Source organism: Pempheris klunzingeri, chromosome 2, assembly GCF_042242105.1.
Source record: "Pempheris klunzingeri isolate RE-2024b chromosome 2, fPemKlu1.hap1, whole genome shotgun sequence".
In the NCBI taxonomy this organism is placed as follows: domain Eukaryota; kingdom Metazoa; phylum Chordata; class Actinopteri; order Acropomatiformes; family Pempheridae; genus Pempheris; species Pempheris klunzingeri.
Window position 1 is genome coordinate 3,897,506 of NC_092013.1, and position 20,617 is coordinate 3,918,122.

Genomic DNA, 20,617 nt, shown 5'->3' on the forward strand with positions numbered 1-20,617 from the left:
CCTCCAGCTGTTCCAAAAAAACAAGAAGGTTCAACAGGAAGATGGAGATTTGACCCTTTATGAGCTATAAATCAGTTACCAAATGCGTGTTTCCACCCAGGCGATATTTTATATTCTGATGCCTGACGGTCACACGAGGATCACTCATAGTGGGGAAAATAGTCTTTAACGTTCGGTTCTCTCTGAAAAGTTTCTCAGATGTAACTCCACACTGCTCAGAGTCCTTTTAGTGCCTTTTTTCTGGTCAGACTCAAAGGAGAAACAAAAGAAACCCCTTTGTTCAACCTTTCTCTGTGAATAATAGTTGTAATTGGTTTGTGGTAGTGGTTAATACTGTGTGGGAGACTCCAGATTAAAGCTCGTTCTGTGGCAGGAGCTCCCCGGTGACCAGCCAGTCAATCACGTCTTGTCTCCGGTTCCTTCACTTACGCCTTTCCTAAGCATCCCTCCGGGTTTGCGGAGCTCACAGAGGAGGGGACAAGCGGTCAGTGACAGCCACAGGCTCTGACCACCATATTGCGGTACTTCTTGAGGATGACGTTGGAGCTGTCGTCAAAGTAGAGCACCGAGATGCCATGGAGCTGGGTGGGCGCACAGCAGGGCTTGGGCACCGTCTCTGGGTTGATAAAGTGCACCTGTGGTTCGAGGAAGCATAAATCAATCTTCACTCAAAGTGGAGGTTGTAGTGAAAGTGCCTCCCATCAAGGGCTTTTCGGGGCTTACCAGAGTTTGCACAATAGCGTGATTGGTGGCATTCATGTAGGAGTTGAGAGGGAAGGCGCATTCTCCCTCGCAGTAGTACGCTGCATAGCCCTCTGGTGCTATGATCCAGTCCTGTATCGAGTAAAATCACAAGCAAATGTCTGGTAATTGTCACTTTTGCACATAAAATGATGTGAGATTTTATTAAAATGAGAAAAAATTTAAAGTTTGAACAATACCTGCCATCCCAAATCTCTGAAACTGACATACAGCTCGTGTTTTTTACATCCCTCTTTGGAGATGCCGAGGTTTTCTAAAATTAAAAACAAGCAGGTATTAGTACACAAAAGTATAGAAAGTACTAAAGGCCAGTTTGTCTGGGTCATTAAACTATGACCACACTCTATGGTGGTGCTACCTGTTGCGGCCTCCACTGCCTTTACAGCATCTTGGACCGTCCTCTGGGGTTTGGAGCGGTTAGACTGGCGCCCCTTCTGACCGTGGGCGGAGCGGATGCTGCGGAAGCGCACCTCATTGGCTCTGAAGAAGGCGACCATGAAGGGCTGCTTGTCCTGGGGTCCGCTGCCCATCACCAGCCCCGCCACACGGGGGTTCCTCCTCTGGCCTGCAGAGGGAGACAGCGGGAACAGAACTAATGAGACAACAACACACATCTGAGTCTCTACTAAACAATAATGTGTTCATCCTAATATGACCACAACCACCACAATCCTAGCTTGAACTCTGTAAGAACCCTTTACACACATTAACTAAGCATGTGATGATCCTTTTAACCGTAGGATTTACAGAGAGTCAATAAATCATGACTCCAGACAAAGACTGTATTCTTGCTGTTATGGGTCCTTGTTTGGTAACATAATGGTGGTGACTGACCGTGGATGTCCTCCACGACCACGTGCAGGCCGAGGTTCTGCTCGGGACTGACCACCCAGAGGTTAGTGGTCGCGGTCAGGTCAAAGAGCAGCCAGCCCTCCTCTGCAGCCCACACGTCTCGCTGGTCCAGCAGAAAGAGCTCCACTTCACTGAGGAGAGGACAGGATGTAATCTAATTCAGAGCATGTCAAGACCGAACACATTCAGAGTCAAAACACAGTTTTCGGGGGAGTATCCTTGGCTGCAGACCGAAATATTCCACATTTTCCTTGGATGCACCATCAAAGACATCCCACATCATCGCTGTGCTGATGAAAATGCTGATGATTTGTTACTCATGTCTCATTTTTAAGTTTCAGCAAATTGATTGTCATTCCTGAAATGAATGGAAAAAGCACCAACTGTCTGGAATGTATGAAAACAATCTAAAAAGCATGTGGGAAGTGGCCGGCTGTCATGCAAATTACATAAAAATGAGTATTTAATTGGCAAAAAAAAACTGTATGTGTGGTCCTGCGATGGTTTGTGTTGATGTTTTATGTTGTTATGGCAAAATACTCCAGCAATCTGGGTTTGAAATGAAAAGTGCAGGAATCATAACACTTTTATACATATTTTCCCCAATTTTAGGAAAGATGATACGTTAAAGGCAACTCAAAGGAGTTAAAGCCCTAAAAGTGAAATATAGCAAGACAAGCTGAGCTCAGTACAACAGAGAGTTTGATTTGCTGAGGACCAGACTGACGGCAAAGAATGTGTAAAATAATTAAGTTCATGTTAACTTGTTCAGATTTGTTGCGTCACCAAAAAACTCTTCAATATAAAACAGTTCTATCATTCGCACATTGTTCGTCAGACGTGGATATGAACAAAACCAAATTAAAGATGAAAAACAAATCAGATATGAGCCAACAGAGCAGAAAATGTGTGAAATGGGAATCAGTGCAAAACTACTGATGCATGTACAAATTATAAGTGTTTTAGATCATTTCAATGCAGGATTAAAGAAGATCCTTTTGGGTCATTTCAGCCTCAGAGCAATTAGTAGTGGCCTAATAATTGAGGGTAGTTCCCCTCAATCGTGTATCCGCCCACGAACGAACGGCCATCATCAAGGGAGCGCCTTCTTAACGTCCCAGCAGAAAACTCCTGCACTGATACGTGCCGTCTGAATGGCAGATTTCACAGACAATAGCTCTGATTGCAGATTGAGTTTCAGACCCTCAGGCAGGCGTCTGTCTATAGTCCTGCGCCTGCTCGTCTGAGTGGAGTGGCCTTTGTGTGTCTGTGAATGACAATAGTGTCGCCCTTAACGCCATCGTCAGCCCCACTGTCACCGACGAAGGACTTTAAATCTGCTGCCGGCACTTGATTCCTCCTGCTCGCTCACGTCTGCCTGGCTGCAAGCCGGTTGATGGGATGCCGAGATTTTATAATGTGGGTGGTAAAACTTTGATTTGTGAGAAAGAGGAGCGACGTGTGGAGTCTAATTACTCTTCAAACGGATGATCCGTCATATCGTTTTCCAATCTCAGATGTGGTTCGAAAAGAAGAAAACAGTGTGAGAGTAACACAGAAGCTGGCAGACTGACAGACACAGCAGAGCCACAGGCAGTCAGACAAGACGGGAACGTGGAGGGATAACCACCTGCGTGAGAGAACGAGAGAGAACTGACGTCTTGGGGGCCGAGAGTGTTATTTGTGGTTATAAACGCAGGTCTCCTGGGGACTGTGCTGCTCTGACTGCGTGAGGGTAAACTCGCTCTGGTGGGGGGGGGACAACTGTGCTTCTGTAATTGACACTAATGTCTGTGTAAACAGCTTTGGCGCTGACACGAACATGGGCAGGAATAACCTGTGGGGAGATGCACACAGACAGCCAAAGCAGCATTTTTGCTTCAGTAGTACTAAAAAAATTACATTAAAATGTTCACCAGTATCATTTTAGTCTTCAGGTCTCTGTTGTGGTAATAAACCCTTCTGGAGATTATGTTTTGGAGACGTAATGTGTTGTGCTGGTCGTCCTCTTTGGTGCAGACTGAAATATTTCAACAGTTATGGATGATTGCCATGATTGCCATTCATGCCCCCGTCGGGATGAGCTGTAATCACTTTAGTGATCAATGACTGTTGCTGGAGTTTTTACTGCTACAGTCAAATATGTCAACAGAATCAGCACAGATGCTCAGAATGACTTCAGGGATCTCCTTTAGTGCCAATTTGTGTTGATCAGGGAAATAACTCGACAAATATTGGACTGGACTGATGTGAACTTTGGTGCAGACATTATTTCCTGTTTAGATTATTTGTAGTAACATTTTCTTTGTTGCAATCATCAGGTCAAATGTCTAAATTGCTGTTTATCTCCAGTGCTAATGAGTAATCATGGTGAACAAGGTAAATATTATATGTTGTAATCATCAGCCTGATTATTCTTATTATTTTGCATGCGAGAACAATGAAATTGAATTATCAAAAATAAAATAAAACTTCATTCTCGAAATGTAAAATAGAAAAAGAAAATTCCTCTAATTTCCCGGTATTCTTCCACAGCCTGTTAGCATTGTGCTAATGTTAGCATGGTGACCTTTGAGCATTCGGCTAGCGTAGCAGCAGATGTCATTTTCATTCCTGTGAGCACCACAAATTAAATCCCAGTCATCTCCATCGTACTGTGGCAGAAATCAGGCAGGCATACGGAGTAAGTGTGGAAATACTATATTTATTTGTTTGTAATTTGAATGAACTGACCCCTGAATGTGAAAGACCACTGAGGACATCAGGCTGATGCATCACAGGATAAAGCAAAAATAAGTGGAACCTGTAAACTAAACTCTTACTCGTACCTGTCTGAAGGCTCCTGCAGGACCTGGTAGACGCCGACTCTGAAGGTCTCGTTCTCGTAGCGCTCCTGGGTGAAATCCTTATAAATCCTGAACTCTGCAGCGGTGACGGACTCTCCCTCTGGGATACGTGAGAGATCAAATCGAAATTCTCTTCTGTGCTGCTGGAGCAGAAGATCCTGATCCTGATCCGGATCAACTACCAGGAGGAGACAAAGAGAGAAAGACATGGAGGTGATTGATGCTTTATGGTGCGTGATGACAAAGCTTCATTCATAATCCGCTAGATGATGAGAACAGGATGATGAATGATTTATTGGAGTCTGCATCAGCTGACACACACACACACACATATATACAGAAATAATACATCTGACCCTCAAAGGGAAAGTTTGGACATCTGAGGAAACGGCAAACCACTGTAAGCGCGACCGAGCGATTCTCTGATGTGTGTCTCTCTGCCCACATCTCGGAAGCGCTTTGTCAGAAATAGGAAAACTTCTGCCTCCACCAGAGAAGTGACTGATCTAAACATCACTTAAGTCAAGTCTGCCATACGTGCCAATGTGGGGGAGAGAAAACACACTCGGGACGCAGATTGGCTCCCTGTTTAAATTGCACACATGTGCTGACCACAAGAAAAGGCCTGTTAAGGCACTGCCCGGAAAACCACAGCAGCCAGGGTGCTTTTATAAACACACTTAAGTAAAGTATAGAGGGACACACAAATTCATGTGTGATTTAACTAGCAGAGTCTGTACCACCCACACCTCCCTGATCATTTTGCCATGTATCACCGGGGATTTCACTCTGATTGTTGCGGATGAAGTAAAGCAGCAGTAGCTGATGGCGCTGAGGGGTTTTCACCGCGCCCTGAGCCCGCTGAAGCCCTCCAACACTCAGACTTTCCAGAGGAGCGGCGGTCAGAGAGAACCCAAAGCTTCCTGAGGCTTTCCAGCGTCGTGTTTTCACAGCGTTAGCCAATGTGTTTGTCCTTGGAAAGAGCGGTGGAGGTCTCTGGTGAAGGTGTGCAGAGCGGAGCAGCGATTAGTCGCCTTTAAACACATCCTGCCCACTGGCGTACACCGTGACATCATCATGACATCACCCCGCCGTCCCTCTCTGATGGCCCGCTATCGTTTCAGCACACACAACACTAGAACATATTTACCACAGAACACACACACACACACACACTGACTCAAGGCCCTCTAAAAACATTTGTAACGACTCAAAATCACACACAAGCCGCTCATGGTTAAGAGCAGTGCATTCTGAACTCTGCGAGTCATTTGTTTGACCGCAATTAAATGCTGGAAGGGAACGAGGGGTGTTTTTATGAAAGCAATAATTGCTTGTAAGGACTCGGTGTGTTTACGTTAGGGACCATTAGCAGCAGAGATCAGACCTCAGATATGCAAACTTCCCTCTGGGAGGCATTTCAACACTTCAGATTACTCCTGACACTGCAGGGCCACACAGCCACGGAGCCATCATTAACCCATCGCAGTTTTATAGTAAGTGGGGTTTTTTTTTGTTTTTTACAAATCAGCATGGGTGGTTTATAGATTTATTTATGTCACTCTGGGCCTCAGCCGAGCTCAGACTTGAATTTTCACGGGATTAAAGTTGGTCGTAAATGTGAACACTTTCTGCCCTTTAAATTTTATGAATGTCTGCATGTGTGAGTTTGACAGCATTTTAGTTTAGTTGTTTTTCTTTCACATTATTAGAAGCACCAAAAAAAAGCCTTTGTCAACAGATATTGCACCGTGGCTGCTTAAGTGAGTTCTTTATTTTCTATTCTGCACCAGATCTAAAAGACAAAAGTAGGGTTGAAGTGGCTCGTCAGGAGATGCCACCGTGCCAGTACAAGCGGAGCTACAGGCTAAAGAGAAAAGGGGATTGTGCTGCAAGTGAATGTATAAATAATGAGACGGTTAATGAGATTTTCTGGTGGGCAAGAGAAAATCTTAGTATGATCTCTTCATGCTTCCTCCTGATCAGCTTAGCGGGACAAACACTTTTCTTCTTCTCTGCTTGCTCTCCAAAAACACAATGCTCGTTCTGTTCTTCAGCGACGCCGCCATTCCTCCGACCGTTAGGAGAACAGTTTGCATTCTCTCCATTTTAATCAAAGCCAGTGACATTTCTGGTCATTAAGCCCTTTCCCATGCTCTGCAGGTGTGCTGCGGTCAGTGCAAAAAAAAATAAAATAAAAACAACAAAAAAAAAGAAAGAAAAGAAAGAAAAAGACGGCCATGCTGAACACATGTGTGCATGTCTCCAGGCAGAGATTTCAGCAGCCGTAAACAAGATGGTCAACATGGCGAGCAGCAGAGCACCTCCAGCTGATAAGACCGACTCAGGACTCAGCAATGCACTCGCTCCATTTCTCTGTAAACAAATGTGCAAGGAGAAAACTGCAAATGTGCAGCGCAGTCGCAGCAGCTGCCTCGTTTAATGTTGCATGACAATTAGACGAACGCTTCCTGCTGGTGGTTCTGAAGCACGACCCGTGGCTTGGCCTTCTCACACAAGTAAATACAAGCAGGGCGTACGTGTATCAGCACGTGTGCGGTGATGTGAAATACCGAATGTGTGTGTGTAGGACTGCACAAGCTCTCAAATACTTCCAAACAAATCGTTCATCTTCTCTGAATCCTTTCCCTCCAACATGAATGATTCCACTTTAAGATGATAATCTCACCTAAAGATGGGGAGTGAACGAGGCTGATTTATCTAAAATAACAGCATAATACCACTCTAAGCACTGTCCACCTGCAGGATATACCTGGGGGGCGCTGGGAGGAGCCGCTGGGCAGCTCTACAGCAGCTCTCCCTCACACTGGAAGCTGTGGTCTTTGGAAGGGAAATACCATAATCCAGTTCTGTCTTGAAGCGATCATCCAGGGACCACCAAGACAGAGTCCAGCCCAGTGTGGGAGCCATGGTGGGCCTGGGAGAGAAATAATACACCCTCATTGTGTCCTTTTTTTCCCCCTCCTTCCTCTTTATAATCAAACTCTTTAGATGTGGAACCGCATAAATCTGCAGTGAGTTTTCAGAAACTACTTTTCCAGATCTCATTAGCTAAAGACTGTCAGTTAAAAGTTTGCGACTGAGGACATAAAATGTTTTGTTCAGATTGTTTTTACAGTCTCCAAATGTTTTGTGTTAACTATACATTTACAGCCTGCTTGAGAAATAACCCTAAAGTGGCTCCTTGAAGGATTCAGTTCGCTGTCAGTGACATTCAAGCAGACAGGAAGGTTAATGGTCTCTCAGAGCTCAGATGGAACATCTCTTCACATTGACCTTTAGGCCCACGTGCCCCCCCCTCCCCTCCTGCGGCAGGAGAGGACAAGGGTTGGTTTTGGATGTAACCGCATCCGGATAAGAGCCGCAGGCACCGTGCCGTCTGCCGTCTCACCATAGTGATATCAGAGCTGCTGCAGGATCTCCAAGGGAGACAAAGCCTGGATTTGCCTTTTATGAATTCAGTCATGTCTGAGTGAGCCCCAACTCCCACCTGTGACCCCCGTGATTTACGCCCTCCAAACAAACACACAAACGCAGGAATGCGCACACACACACACACACACCTGAGATTACACTGTGTTTAGATGCAGTTTGTATCCTGATCTTGCAGTCAGCTTGTCTGTGATGTGAACAAAGCCACGCTGAAGCCTCTCCCCCAGACCTTTGAGGGGATTCTGGGGAAATCGGATACAGGCATGTTGTCACAACATTTACAGCTCAGGGTGCGTAATGCTGCACTTCAAGTGAGGAAAGTGGCCCTAAAAGCCACAATGTCACACACACACACACACACACACACACACACACACACACACACACACAGACAAACTCAACTAATGCACTCTGTTGTAGTGGCGTTAAGGGAGTTGACAACAAATTGGACAGCATCTAAAATCTTGATTCTTCTGATTATTCAATAAGATAACAGGGAGGAAACTTTCCCAGAGCATCATAATGTGATTCAGTGCCACGAATTTGGACAATTCTGCAAAGATATCTTGCTTTTAAATTGTATTTTTTTAAAATGAAAACACTATTGCAGTAAATCGTGGTGATGTAGAGGTAATTTGGGGGACTTTTATGTCAATACTGAGTGTCACAGGTACATTAGATGTCCTTAACTAAGAGTTATAGACTAGAGAAATATCATTAAGTCAAATAAACTAACACTACTAAGCCACTAAACCCTCTGTGACTAACACAGTTTGGAAACATTAACTTACCGAGATTGACGAAGCTCATCACCATGTCTGCGTCATCCAGGAGGCGGCTGTCCTGCTGGGTCACCACGGGGGACACCTGGGTCGGTAAAACGGGCTTGTGGTAGGAATATCCTGGCGGCTCCGCGTCCGCGGACATGGTGTTGTACAGGTCCAGCATGAACATCGGCGCGGCGTTGTGTTTGGTGTGGACGTGCGGCCGCGGACGATGCGGCAGCCCCAGGATGGAGAGGATCTCCCGCTGCATCTCCCTGCGCTCCTGGCTGCGCAGCCGCCGCTGGATGAAAGTGGAGCGCACTTCGTTGTCCACGGAGAAGTTGGAGAAGGCGACGTGCGTGGCCAACACGGAGCAACCCCACGACAGGAGCGTCAGGGTCGCCGCCAGGACGCGCGTCAACATTTTACCCAAACTGGTAACGCGCGGCTCTAACTAACCTACGGATGTATAAAGAGTTTCCCCACTCGTGTTAGAAGTGAAGCTGTCCTCTGTTAACTCACAGCATTAGGAACTCATTCATGCGTCGCTGCGCGCTCTCTGGGTGAGACACGGCCGTGCGCTCCCCTTGGTGGCGACCTGGGAATGGACTTTATTGAGGCGCTGTGTCAGGGGAGGGGTTCAGAGTGGGATGACTGGGAAGGTTGGGAGAGCGTGAGGGGGTTTGAATCAACCGGAGGGAGGGAGGGAGGGAGGGAGGGGGAGGACAGATCAGTGTCCTATCATGAAGTGCACTTGGTAATAAGATAGGTGGGGTGTGGACCTTCCAGACCAAAGTGTCCCATCACTGCGTCCTTTGTTGGGACATGTTTGTCCGGCCAGTGATGAACGTGGACTCTGATCGTTAATATCTGATTAGCACATCTTTTTTTTTTTCAGTCTTTTGAGTGTGTGCATGTTTATCTCCTATATACAACCAGGTAAATTAGAGGAGTCTCTTTTCTAGAGAGACCAAGAGGGCAGCATTAACACTTCAAACACTGTTAATGTGCAGCACATCAGATACAATTTCTATAACTATGAGGCTACAGCTTTAAAAAACAATCACAGTGACAAAGAGTTTTATTTCCCAAGTGCTTTAAAAGTGACTCAAAGCCCCCGTAGTCATCAGCTCTGGTAGTTTCAGGTCCTTTTGTGCTTTATTCTGGGAAAAAGGGGTTGAATATTTGAAAGTTTTTTGATTTTGTTTTGTTTTTCTTTACACATGTAGGCACACAGATGTGGAGGAAGATTTATACATGAAAGCCAACCAGTGCAAAAGTCTGCAGACAGACAAAGAGGAGACTTAGCAGGAGAACACAGAGTACAGTGGTGTACGTGATTTCCACAACCAGTAATAAAACCTAACGCACAATGGTGACAGTGTCCAACTTCACTTATCAGATCCAAACATAAAGAGCAGATCGCCTTAATCCAATAAAGGTAAAAAAAAAAAAAAAATCAGTCCTCTGCTACCAACTAAAGAGTCTTTGAGTTTCAAGAAAAGCGCTCTATAAATATGATGTATTAGTAGTAGTAGTATATTTTACTTATAGCAGTTTAAGTGTATTGTCGCTGTGCATCAAACCCTCTGCACACTGAGGTACTCCAACGCTGCCAAGTGATCAGTCTAAAGGTAAAGAGGGAAAATCCCCCTAATCCCTGCTTCAATGCAGACACCTTTGAACTCAAACAAAAAAAAACTCAGGCCCACCCTAATTGTCGAGGGGCCTGAGTGATCAGCAGCAGCAGCAGCAGCACGCAGGCACATGAAGGGACATGCCGGTCGGCCCCGTGGCTTTACTACAACAATGTGTGAAGCACTCCGCCGTGACTGCCTTAATAGGGAGTTAAAGAAGGTGGGTGTGGGCAATGAATGACAAAGCAACAATCCGAGTACAGATTACAGGTTTGAGGACGGGATCAGCGCATAAAAACTCAAGGAAGGAAGTTAATGTGTCACAGCCACAAACTGAAAATGGCTTTTTACTGATGCACTTTTCAGCCTTTCAGCTTCTACTTTAAACTTCTGTCTTTTTCCACAGACGGACGCCGCGAATGAGCCAAAACCACACGACCAAACTCCCATGAAACACCACTCACTGGGGATGTTTTTCCCAGCAGAGGTCACTTTACATGGCTCATCCCTGCAAACATTTACAAACCAGACTGCAGCTGAAACGGTGACTACTTAAGACTGAAAGCTGAGGGAGGATGCTGTCGGCTTCATCATCCTCCCACTCGTTGAACTGAAGGAGTTTCACACCGTGTCGCAGCAGCAGCAGCGTCGTTATGTAGCTGCTGACATGTTTCAGCCTCAGGGACGAGCTGAATCTCCAAAATTCAATTCATATTCTGACTCAGTCCGATGAGACTCATCCATCACATCCCACAGTGTGTCATAATGTCTGAATTATGTCTGTGTATTAGGAGCTGTTACACTGTTAAACTGTCGTCCTATTGGTTCTGCTCCCCAGTGAAACATTGTCATCTACAGCTGAGGCTCGTCTCTTATCTAACGTCACGTCTGGAGCTCCGTCTAAGCTTCTAGTTAACTACAGTTCAGATGTAAATATTGTTGGTTGTTCCTCCACTACACTGTAAAACATCACAGCCCCTTTTAGTTATGTCAGTTTACATTTTCTCTTTAACTCAAAGTGCTCTGATAAGTTTTAGATTTTGAACTCAGCTATTCTAGTTCTTGCAGGTTAAATTCACATTTATTCATCGTCTCGACTAATTGAACATTTTGTCAAATTGACTGAACTTGCTTTATCAAGTTATCAGTTGAAAAAACAAAGGGGAGGATTCTGTTAATGATCCTGAGGCATCACCTTCATATTGTGGCATCAGGGCAGCGCCGCAAGGACTTATGGGTAAGGTTATGTGTTTTGGGGAGAACCACAAGTTAGGTTCATTGTTAATTGTTAATTGTGTTAATTGTGATTAATAAATCAAGCAAACTTGCACTAATGAGTCAATATAACTTATACATCGAAGTTGAAACACATTTAAAATATAAATCCTCTTAACTTGAAATGGCAACTTATATAAATACTGAACTTGAGTTATAACAATATCAAAATGTGAGTTTGTTTGACTCGGTAAATGAGGTTTTCCTGCACTGATAATGTGAGGTTAGTTGTTGTTTTCAAAGTTAGAGTCCAAAGTTAAATCACTTTAGACAACTTAAAAAACAATGTTGAGACAACTAGAACATTGCAGTCGTATCAACTAGATGGACTTTAACTCACGAGTTGAAACGAAGGTCGTCTTCAAGTTGAGTTAATTTGTGTTTTCAAGGCAGCAGGTGAATTTTCATTTGCAAGTTGAAATAACATGAAGTGTCTTACAGTGTACACTACATTTCCAACAGCTGTTATTACTTTGCAGATTCAAATTTCACATTCATTTCAGTTTATGAAATATTTTGAATTGTTATAGATCAAAATCTCCATTATTAAAACACTGCTCACCTACGTGTTAAGTCATTTGTAGTAATAGTTAAAATGGACATTCTTTTAATACTATTTTTCTACTGTTGCTTAACTAAAGACTTGAATACGTCTTTAAAGCCTTTTTATTACCTGCTTTACATGATACTTTATTTTGGCCTCTTCACTGGTCTTGTGCATTAAAAGTTCAAGATTCAAGTACAAACAGCTGAATGTACTTACAGTATTAAAGTAAAAGTACTAGTTTGGTAGAATGATCCCTTGCAGAAGTTTTATTATTATTTTTATAATTATTATTTTATTATTATGCCTCTCGCCCAAAGTCAGCTGTGATTGGTTTCTTCTAATAGTTAAGCAGCGTTTTAATGTTACAGCTGGAGCTCATTTTAACTACTTTATAAACTAGTTTAATCTAATAAATGTTGCTAAATAGAAGTAGTGAAGGGAAAAGTACATATTTCAATATTTCCCTCTGATATCTAGTACAAGTGTAAAGTAACGCAACACTGAACTCTTTTACAGTAAAGGTAAAAGTACCTGGATATTGTACTTAAATACAATAACTGAGCAAATGTACTTAGATACTTTCTACCATATATACTGTACCATACATATATAGATAAGATAAGACTTTATTTGTCCTGAGGGAAATTATGGTGGAGGCAGTACAAACACAGTGTATAAATACACAAAATACACACTGTAAGAGTTAAGAGAATCAGTAAGGTGCGATCATCACGTGTACAGAAATATAACTAGTTAAAAAATCATTAGTATGAATGTAAACTAGTTACCAGTATGGTGCGACTCTAAAACACACAATGTCAAAGTTGGATAAAAGGTCAAAAATGAAGAAGATCTGTCAAAACCAAACGCACCAATGAAACAAATATAAATAAATGAATATGAATGTAAAGAATAAAGGGCCATGAAGCCTCACACCGTCACCTGCTCCACACTCACCTGCTCCACACTCACCTGCTGTCACGTGCTGCCCCCACGCGTCCACTGTTGAAACTGCGTGCGCACCACCGGAGGGGGCGCTGACGTCACCAGCCTGCGACACAGCGAGAAACAAGCGCCACATTTTCACTGCGCCAAATCGTCTTTGGGCATTTTCGGCGTTACGCCCTCACAGCCGTAGTTTAAAACACATCTGGGGTAAGTGTGTTCACTCCGTTATGAGGCTCTGCTGCAGATAATGCTGTGTTTGAAAGTGCTGCCGTACAGGGACGTTTTTAATCGGCCACTGTAACGTTAGACTGAGTAAGCTAACGTTAGCTAGCGTTTGCTAGCGTTGAATTATCAAGTCAGATTGATTTTCTGACCCTCAAAATGGCTAAAATAGTAGCACGTAGGCTCAGATGTCTTCTATATATCACAGACTGTTAAGCTGCCCTCTTGTGTTAGCAAGTCAGCTCACGGAAGCTAAGCTGGTGTAACGTTAGCTAGCTTCAACGTTAGCTAGGCTACACCCCGTCAAGTGTCACCTGTTGTGGTTCACTTTAACCTGCTAACCTGTTTAACCGACATCTAACACACACCACAGGTGTTCAGCTTGCTGACTGGGTGCCATGATGAAGACCTGTAGCTGAAGTTACTCACCGTTTTAGATTCAGACAGAATTTGCATTTTTCAGCTTCACGGTATCAACAAATAAATGCAACGTTAGTCTGAGTCTGTCTCTGTCTGTCCGTCCCTCCTCTCCTCTCCTCTTCTCTTCTCCTCCCTCTTCTCCCTCTCTCCTCTCTCACTCTCCCTCCCTTCTCTCTCTCTCCCTCCCTTCTCTCTCTCCTCCCCTTCTCTCTCTCTCTCTCCCTCTCTCTTCTCTCCTCTCCCTCTCTCTCTCTTCTCTCTCTCTCTCTCCCCCCTCTCTCTCTCTCAGGTGTACATTAGGAGTAATTAATGCACTATGAGTTTATTTGGGACAAACACCGGCTTCGGAACAGGAGGGACCGGTGTGTTTGGAAACACGACGACAGACAGCCACAATCCCATGAAGGTAAACCAGCGGAGCGACTTCACCTGTTCGCCCTCCTGACGGCTCAGTGTGTTTCTCTGTCGCTGATGTCCCTGACTTGTCCTGCAGGATGTTGAAGTGACTTCGCCTCCAGATGACAGCATCAGCTGTCTGGCTTTCAGCCCCCCCACCATGCCAGGGAACTTCCTCATCGGAGGATCCTGGGCCAACGATGTGAGTTATTCATTCATAATGTTGTTACAGACGTACAGGTTCATAATACAGTACATGCACCCACAAACGGGATCTATACACACACATTGATGCATCTTAGGGGTGCCCTGCAGAAGGACCAGCTGGCCTCTGGTTCCCGAGCTCCTACCTACTATTATAAAGGATCTGAGGTCCAGGAGGAGGCCTTAACAGGGCTTGTCTTCCACGAAGGACTAACTCTACATAATGAGTACTCCCACAAGTAAACTAGAACTAGCAACTACTTTGAAAATTGTTTGATTTAAGCAGAAATGCCAAAAATATCTGACTCAAGCTCCTTAAATGTACAGATTTATTGTTTTTCTCTGTTTTATATCAAACAAAAATTTAAATATTTGGGGGTTTTGAACTATTGATTGTACAAAAAAAGCCACCTTGAGCTCTGGGGAACTGAGATAGAAATTTTATAGATAAAAGGAGAACGTAATTAATTAATTGATCGATAATGAGAATAATTGTTAGTTGCAGCTTTAAAGTGAACACGGTGTACTGGGTCTCACATTTTGAATAAAGAAGGGTTGCATTTAGAGTCAAATCTAGCAAATAATAATGATAAGATAGAAAGAAACCAGCTCATCAAACCATACAAAACAAGTAAGAAAAGATCCGAAAATTCAACACTGCAAAAGCAAGCAGACCTCACACAGTTCAGTTTTTAGTCGGTGTATCAAATCAGTGAATAAACGTATTTAACTATGTTGTACCGTCTGACCTCAGGTCCGGTGTTGGGAGGTGCAGGACAACGGACAGACCGTCCCCAAAGCCCAACAGATGCACACGGGTCCAGTGCTGGATGCCTGCTGGAGCGATGTAGGTCTCATCATGCAAAGTGCTTTAAACCCTGTAACAGGCGCCGTCTGCCGCGGCCACAAAATGACTTACGACGTGCTGTTTGCTTTAACCAGGACGGGAGCAAAGTCTTCACTGCTTCCTGTGACAAAACAGCCAAGATGTGGGATCTTAACAGCAATCAAGCCATGCAGATTGCTCAGGTGAGATGAGAGCCCCTCACATCAGCTGTGTGGTCACGAGGAGGAGGCAGAATCATCTTACAGCTCTCACCGTTTCTCCTCGCAGCACGACGGCCCGATCAAAGCAATCCACTGGATAAAAGCCCCAAACTACAGCTGCATCATGACGGGCAGTTGGGACAAAACGTTGAAGGTACAACAGACGTTTTATACACATCTTTTAGCGCTGTATTAAACATGCAACATCTTAAACAACTCCAGAAAGCTCTCATGGCAGCCATTATGTTATCTTTCATTGCCATGACTACCAGGTGAACGTTATAAAGTAATCTAGCAGGAATGTGTCCTCGCTCGTGTTTGATTTGGCCGTTTAGACATTTGTTTCCTCCTGTTTGTATTGACAGCTAAATGTAACCACATCAGAGACTTCTGAGTGTTTTCTCAAAGCGGCAGCAGGTCCTTAAGTCTTAAAATGTCTTAAATTCTGTTTGTGGAGGCCTTAGATATTTATTTCTTGAACGCCGTAAGCCTGGTGTAAAATCCACCCTAAGCACAAAATGCCTGAACAGTTAATCAGAGTTCAATTCAATCAAATGTCTCCGTTATCCTGTTTCGATAACGTACGCCAACACGTTGCAATGGTTAATATCATTAAGGACAAATGCATTTTATTACACTAATAAACATATTCAGACACATGTTCTTTAACTCAACCAGTCATTTCTTCTTACACATACCTTTGAATTGACAGCACGTCGTGTATGTTTAGGCCATATTTTCGTGACCTTAAATGTGATTCAACTGCGGTATTAAAACATCTTAAATTCAACCTGCTGATACATGTAGACGTACTGTTGCTTTAACGCCGTCAAACGTGACATCTCCTCTGTGGCTCTCTTCAGTTCTGGGACACCCGCTCTCCCAATCCCATGATGTCTCTGCAGATGCCAGAGAGGTGCTACTGTGCAGACGTTGTAAGTGTCGTACGAGGACACGATGTTCACTAACTGCTGATAAGGTGGTTGATTCTGTGGAGTTTCCTCGCGTGTTTTGTTCACCCTCCTGACTGTCGTATGCAGGTATACCCCATGGCGGTGGTTGCCACAGCCGAGAGAGGCCTGATAGTTTACCAGCTGGAGAACCAGCCCTCTGAGTTTCGTAGAATAGACTCTCCTCTCAAACATCAGGTGAGTTTTCATCCTCCGTGAACTTTTTTCTCTTTGTTTTTTTCCCCCACTATTAACATTTCTCTGCACACATGTAGTACCACTCACTCTGGCACTGACTTACTGTTTGACTTTTCATGTATCTTTGATCCAATGTGGGCCTGCAGCACCGCTGTGTCGCCATATTCAAGGACAAGCAGAACAAACCCACAGGCTTTGCACTGGGAAGCATCGAGGGCCGAGTGGCCATCCACTACATCAACCCTCCAAACCCGTGAGTCTCTAAAACAGTTCATAACAAGTTCATAAACGTTTTAAGGCCTGCTGCAAGCGTTTCTTCAGTCTTAGGAAGGATATTTGATCATAATTCTGTTTTTGCATGATTTAAACAACACTGCTCTTATTGTCAACAGCCTGAAGCTAATTATGACATGAATTTGTCCCCCGATCCTTTTAGAGCCAAAGACAACTTCACCTTTAAGTGCCACAGGTCCAATGGAACCAACACAACCACCCCGCAGGACATCTACGCTGTAAGTCACTCTGAAAAACAGTATTTACAGTCTTCATACCCGTTTTGGATCATATCATTGTCAAGGGTTTTAAACTACAAATAAACTCAATGTAATTAATTACACCAGTGCTTTTTTTTTTGATGACAAGTCATAACTGGAGTGAAGCAGGTCTGTTAACAGTGTTTCATTTGTTTGCTAAATGCACCCAATTTAAGATAATTGCTGTGTTCCGCTGTTGGATTTGTCATATCCACTGATTTTCAAACGTGCGGGTGATTCAAGACTCAATAATGGCCACCGCTCGTTGTACATTATCCCATTTATTACACGGCTTCATATATGAGAAATCAACAACTGGAGACACAATGCTGACTTAAGAAAAGCTTCCACTATCAGAAATCAGAACAGAATATTCAACAAAGCCGTGTAATAACGTCAGTATTAAATACTGTAACCCGGTTAGTTAGACTAGTTCCCATTGTCTCACTTGCCAATTTCCATTTTCAGGTGAATGCTATCTCCTTCCATCCTGTCCACGGCACGCTGGCTACTGTGGGCTCAGACGGACGCTTCAGCTTCTGGGACAAAGACGCCCGCACCAAGTTGAAGACCTCGGAGCAGCTCGACCAGCCCATTACGGCGTGCTGCTTCAACCACAACGGCAACATCTTTGCATATGCTTCCAGTTACGACTGGTCGAAGGTAGGCAGTGTAAAACCTCTACAAAGCGTGTTAGCAGGTGTATTTCCAGTGAATGAAGCCTCAGTTTGACGCTCGTCCTCTCGGTAAAGTTGAACCATTTACTTTGACACAAGAAATAATTGGTACAGAAAAAATGGTTCACTTCCAAAGAGGTCAAAAGCGGTTTGGCTGCACTCTCTGCTTGCCTGATGTCCACCAGGCTTTCCCCAAAAAGACTTTTAAAGGTGTGCAGATCAGATTTTATACATTTTAAATTATCCACATACGTTTTAAGTGCAAGGAATCAAACACTTATTAGATTAGTGTCAATACATCAACATGTAAATATTCTAAATGTTCCTTCTAAATCAATAAACCATGTAAGTCACTGTTTTGCATATGAACTATAATATTGCCTGCTAATTAGTTGAGGTGGTCCAGGAGGAGCTTGTCTTCCATGAAGGTCTGCTTCTACATAATGAGCATACTCACAAGTAAATTAGAGCTGAAACCATTTATTGATTAGTTGTCAGCTGAAAATGAACCAAATATTTGCTTGATTTACTTTTCAGGTAGAAATGCCATAAAATATCAGGTTACAGCTCCTTAAATGTGAGGTTTTATTGCTTTTCACTGTTTTATATACTTGTACATTCAGTATCTTTGGGTTTTGGACTGTTGATCGTACAAAAAGAGACATTTGAAGCTTCGGTCAAACGCTAAACCAGCTTTAGGCTCCTACACTCATACTTTGTACTGTTCTTCTCTGGTCTGAATTCCTCAGGGCCACGAGTACTACAACCCCCAGAAAAAGAACTACATCTTCCTGAGGAACGCCGCCGAGGAGCTGAAGCCTCGGAACAAGAAATGGTGAGAGAAGGGCAGCCACTGTCCGTAAACCTGGAGACCGCGGTCGCTGCCCCACTTCCTCAGTGCCCTCGTGACTCACACTGGGGCCCCTACAGGCACCTCGGGGTCCCTGCCGTGCACGGATATGGGCAGACACGATTCAGACCCTACTGAATCCCACTGCTACACGTAGCTGTTTTGTAAGGGAGTGCTGCACTGACCTGAGTGAAGTCTTTGTGAAGGCTTGTGTGGTTTCTGCTGTTGTAGTGAATACAAGCTTTTTTTTTTTTAACAGCACTTAGCTTGTAAGTAGTGACGATTGTGAATGTATAACGTCAATGACATGAAGAGGTATTTAAGGACTTTTATTTATTTAATTATGAAGATATCAGGGAATATCAAACACAAGCAATAACTGAGGTTTGATTTGTGTCTGCTGAGTGATGTGCTGTTTATTCCGACGCAGAAAACGTCCTTTCAGAAATAAACAAAACAAAAAACTCACAGATTTTTTTTTTTACATTTATTTTCCGCTGTGACTGACTGCTCCCTCCTGTCTTTAGATTCGTCGTGCCAAGTCGCATCTCTTGTGGGGAAATGCGGAAGACCTGCTGCTTTAGTGTGTGTGTATACGCTCGAGACAGACTCCTTCCTTTCGGCAAACACCTGGACCAATGCCATGGTGCTGCGTACTGTGCATGGACCAATCAGAGGGGCCTTCCCAACCTGCCGTTGATGACAGCTGCGTGACAATTGGTCTTAGAGGTCATCATAGAAGGGGTGGGGGGGGCTTTACTTTATTTGTCATTCAACTTGATGTTTCGATATATTTTTTTTTTTTAAAAATGTGTCCAGCACTTCATTTTTTTTTACAGCTCTCCAAAGACTTTTCATTCTTTTGTTTGACTGTTTCTCCGTGGTTTAGCTCCATTTATGAAACTGGGATGTATAATGAATAAAGTGCTACTATTAGATTTGAACATGTTTATTCCAACCTAACGGAGTAAGTAGGTTTAAAAAAAATAATAACAAATAACCGTTTTTGTTTTTGGTGTTTAGATGTTTGTCGGGGATTCACAGAACTGTAATGTGCATGCGAAACCATGAGCTTGACCACTATCTCATATTTAGGCTGTAAATCTCTCCATCATGTGAGTCTCTGACGTTGAAAGCATCAAAATGATAAACTTTGGACAACATCTGTAACGCAACGACCCCTCATGTCTGCTTGTTTTAATGCAACTGAGCCAGCAGGTGGAGCATTTTACCCTGCAGAGTGTGAACTCCAGCACTCACCTGTAAATAGGTCCAGGAGCTGAGGTCAGACAGCCGAGCGGGACAAATGAGATCAAAGCAGGGCAGCTGGGGTTCTTCATCCAGATTTAGTCCTTTTGACAGGGATGCACAGCTGGAAATGGGGGGTTTTATCAAGAGGATATGAATGAGGGGAGCACGGGCAGCTACAAAGGCCATGTGTGAAAGGTGAACCAGTTCATAGAGAGGAAGGTGTGAATTAAATGCCTTTTTATTGAGGTAATTAGTGTATCACCTCACTGTTAGCCTGACCCTTGATCCTTAGCAGTGCAGCTCCAAGGCAGTGGGGGCGGGAAGGCGTGCTGCTGCCACAGCTCAGCGGCTCCTCTTCCTCACACTGCTGCTGCTGCTGCTGCTGACCACCGTCTCCTGCACAGTTCAGCCAGACTGCACCAAGTTTCTTTCCCCTATCTGACTCGCCTAACTCCTCCAGGCCGACTGCACTCGTACCCAGAAATAAGGACGACTCACTGGCTCCTAAAGGCACCAGCAGAGTAACTAGAAAACATTAACCGTTGGGTTCACCTGTTGCTTTGGATCCTTGGATCCTATGAAAAAAAAGAGCTCAAGTTAATGTTTTATTTTAATCATCATTTGACATTCATTTTTAAACAATCATTTGCCTTTATGATGTGGTTATAAGAGGTATAAGTCATTCTGTACTTTAGCCAGATTATTTCACAGAAAGACACAAATATGTTTAGCTGCGTTGAACGTTGATTATAAAAAGAGCTCAGAATAATCACACTAACTTTTAT

The 20,617-nt window shown here is 43.8% G+C and overlaps 2 protein-coding genes across 3 annotated transcripts; one reads left to right on the forward strand and one right to left on the reverse strand.

Moving 5' to 3' along the window:
- Positions 1-485: 485 nt before the first annotated feature.
- On the reverse strand, positions 486-9,101 carry LOC139211647 (bone morphogenetic protein 7-like). The gene is made up of 7 exons (XM_070841964.1): positions 8,705-9,101; positions 4,443-4,638; positions 1,597-1,745; positions 1,121-1,327; positions 942-1,015; positions 724-834; positions 486-635 (listed from the first exon to the last, which is right to left on the reverse strand). The coding sequence occupies exons 1-7, from the start codon at positions 9,099-9,101 to the stop codon at positions 486-488; spliced, it is 1,284 nt and encodes a 427-aa protein (XP_070698065.1).
- Positions 9,102-13,197: 4,096 nt separating this feature from the next.
- Positions 13,198-19,517, forward strand: rae1 (ribonucleic acid export 1). 2 transcript variants are annotated; one of them, XM_070844533.1, is made up of 13 exons: positions 13,198-13,291; positions 14,016-14,132; positions 14,220-14,324; positions 15,081-15,173; positions 15,269-15,355; positions 15,441-15,527; positions 16,237-16,308; positions 16,414-16,521; positions 16,668-16,774; positions 16,958-17,033; positions 17,523-17,717; positions 18,481-18,566; positions 19,109-19,517. In XM_070844533.1, coding segments are annotated over exons 2-13 (1,107 nt in total). In that variant the 5' UTR covers positions 13,198-13,291; positions 14,016-14,042; the 3' UTR covers positions 19,110-19,517. The 2 variants fall into 2 exon arrangements, with proteins under 2 accessions (XP_070700634.1, XP_070700626.1); XM_070844525.1 differs by lacking the exon at positions 19,109-19,517 and having other exon boundaries at positions 18,481-18,570.
- The last annotated feature ends 1,100 nt before the right edge of the window (positions 19,518-20,617 follow it).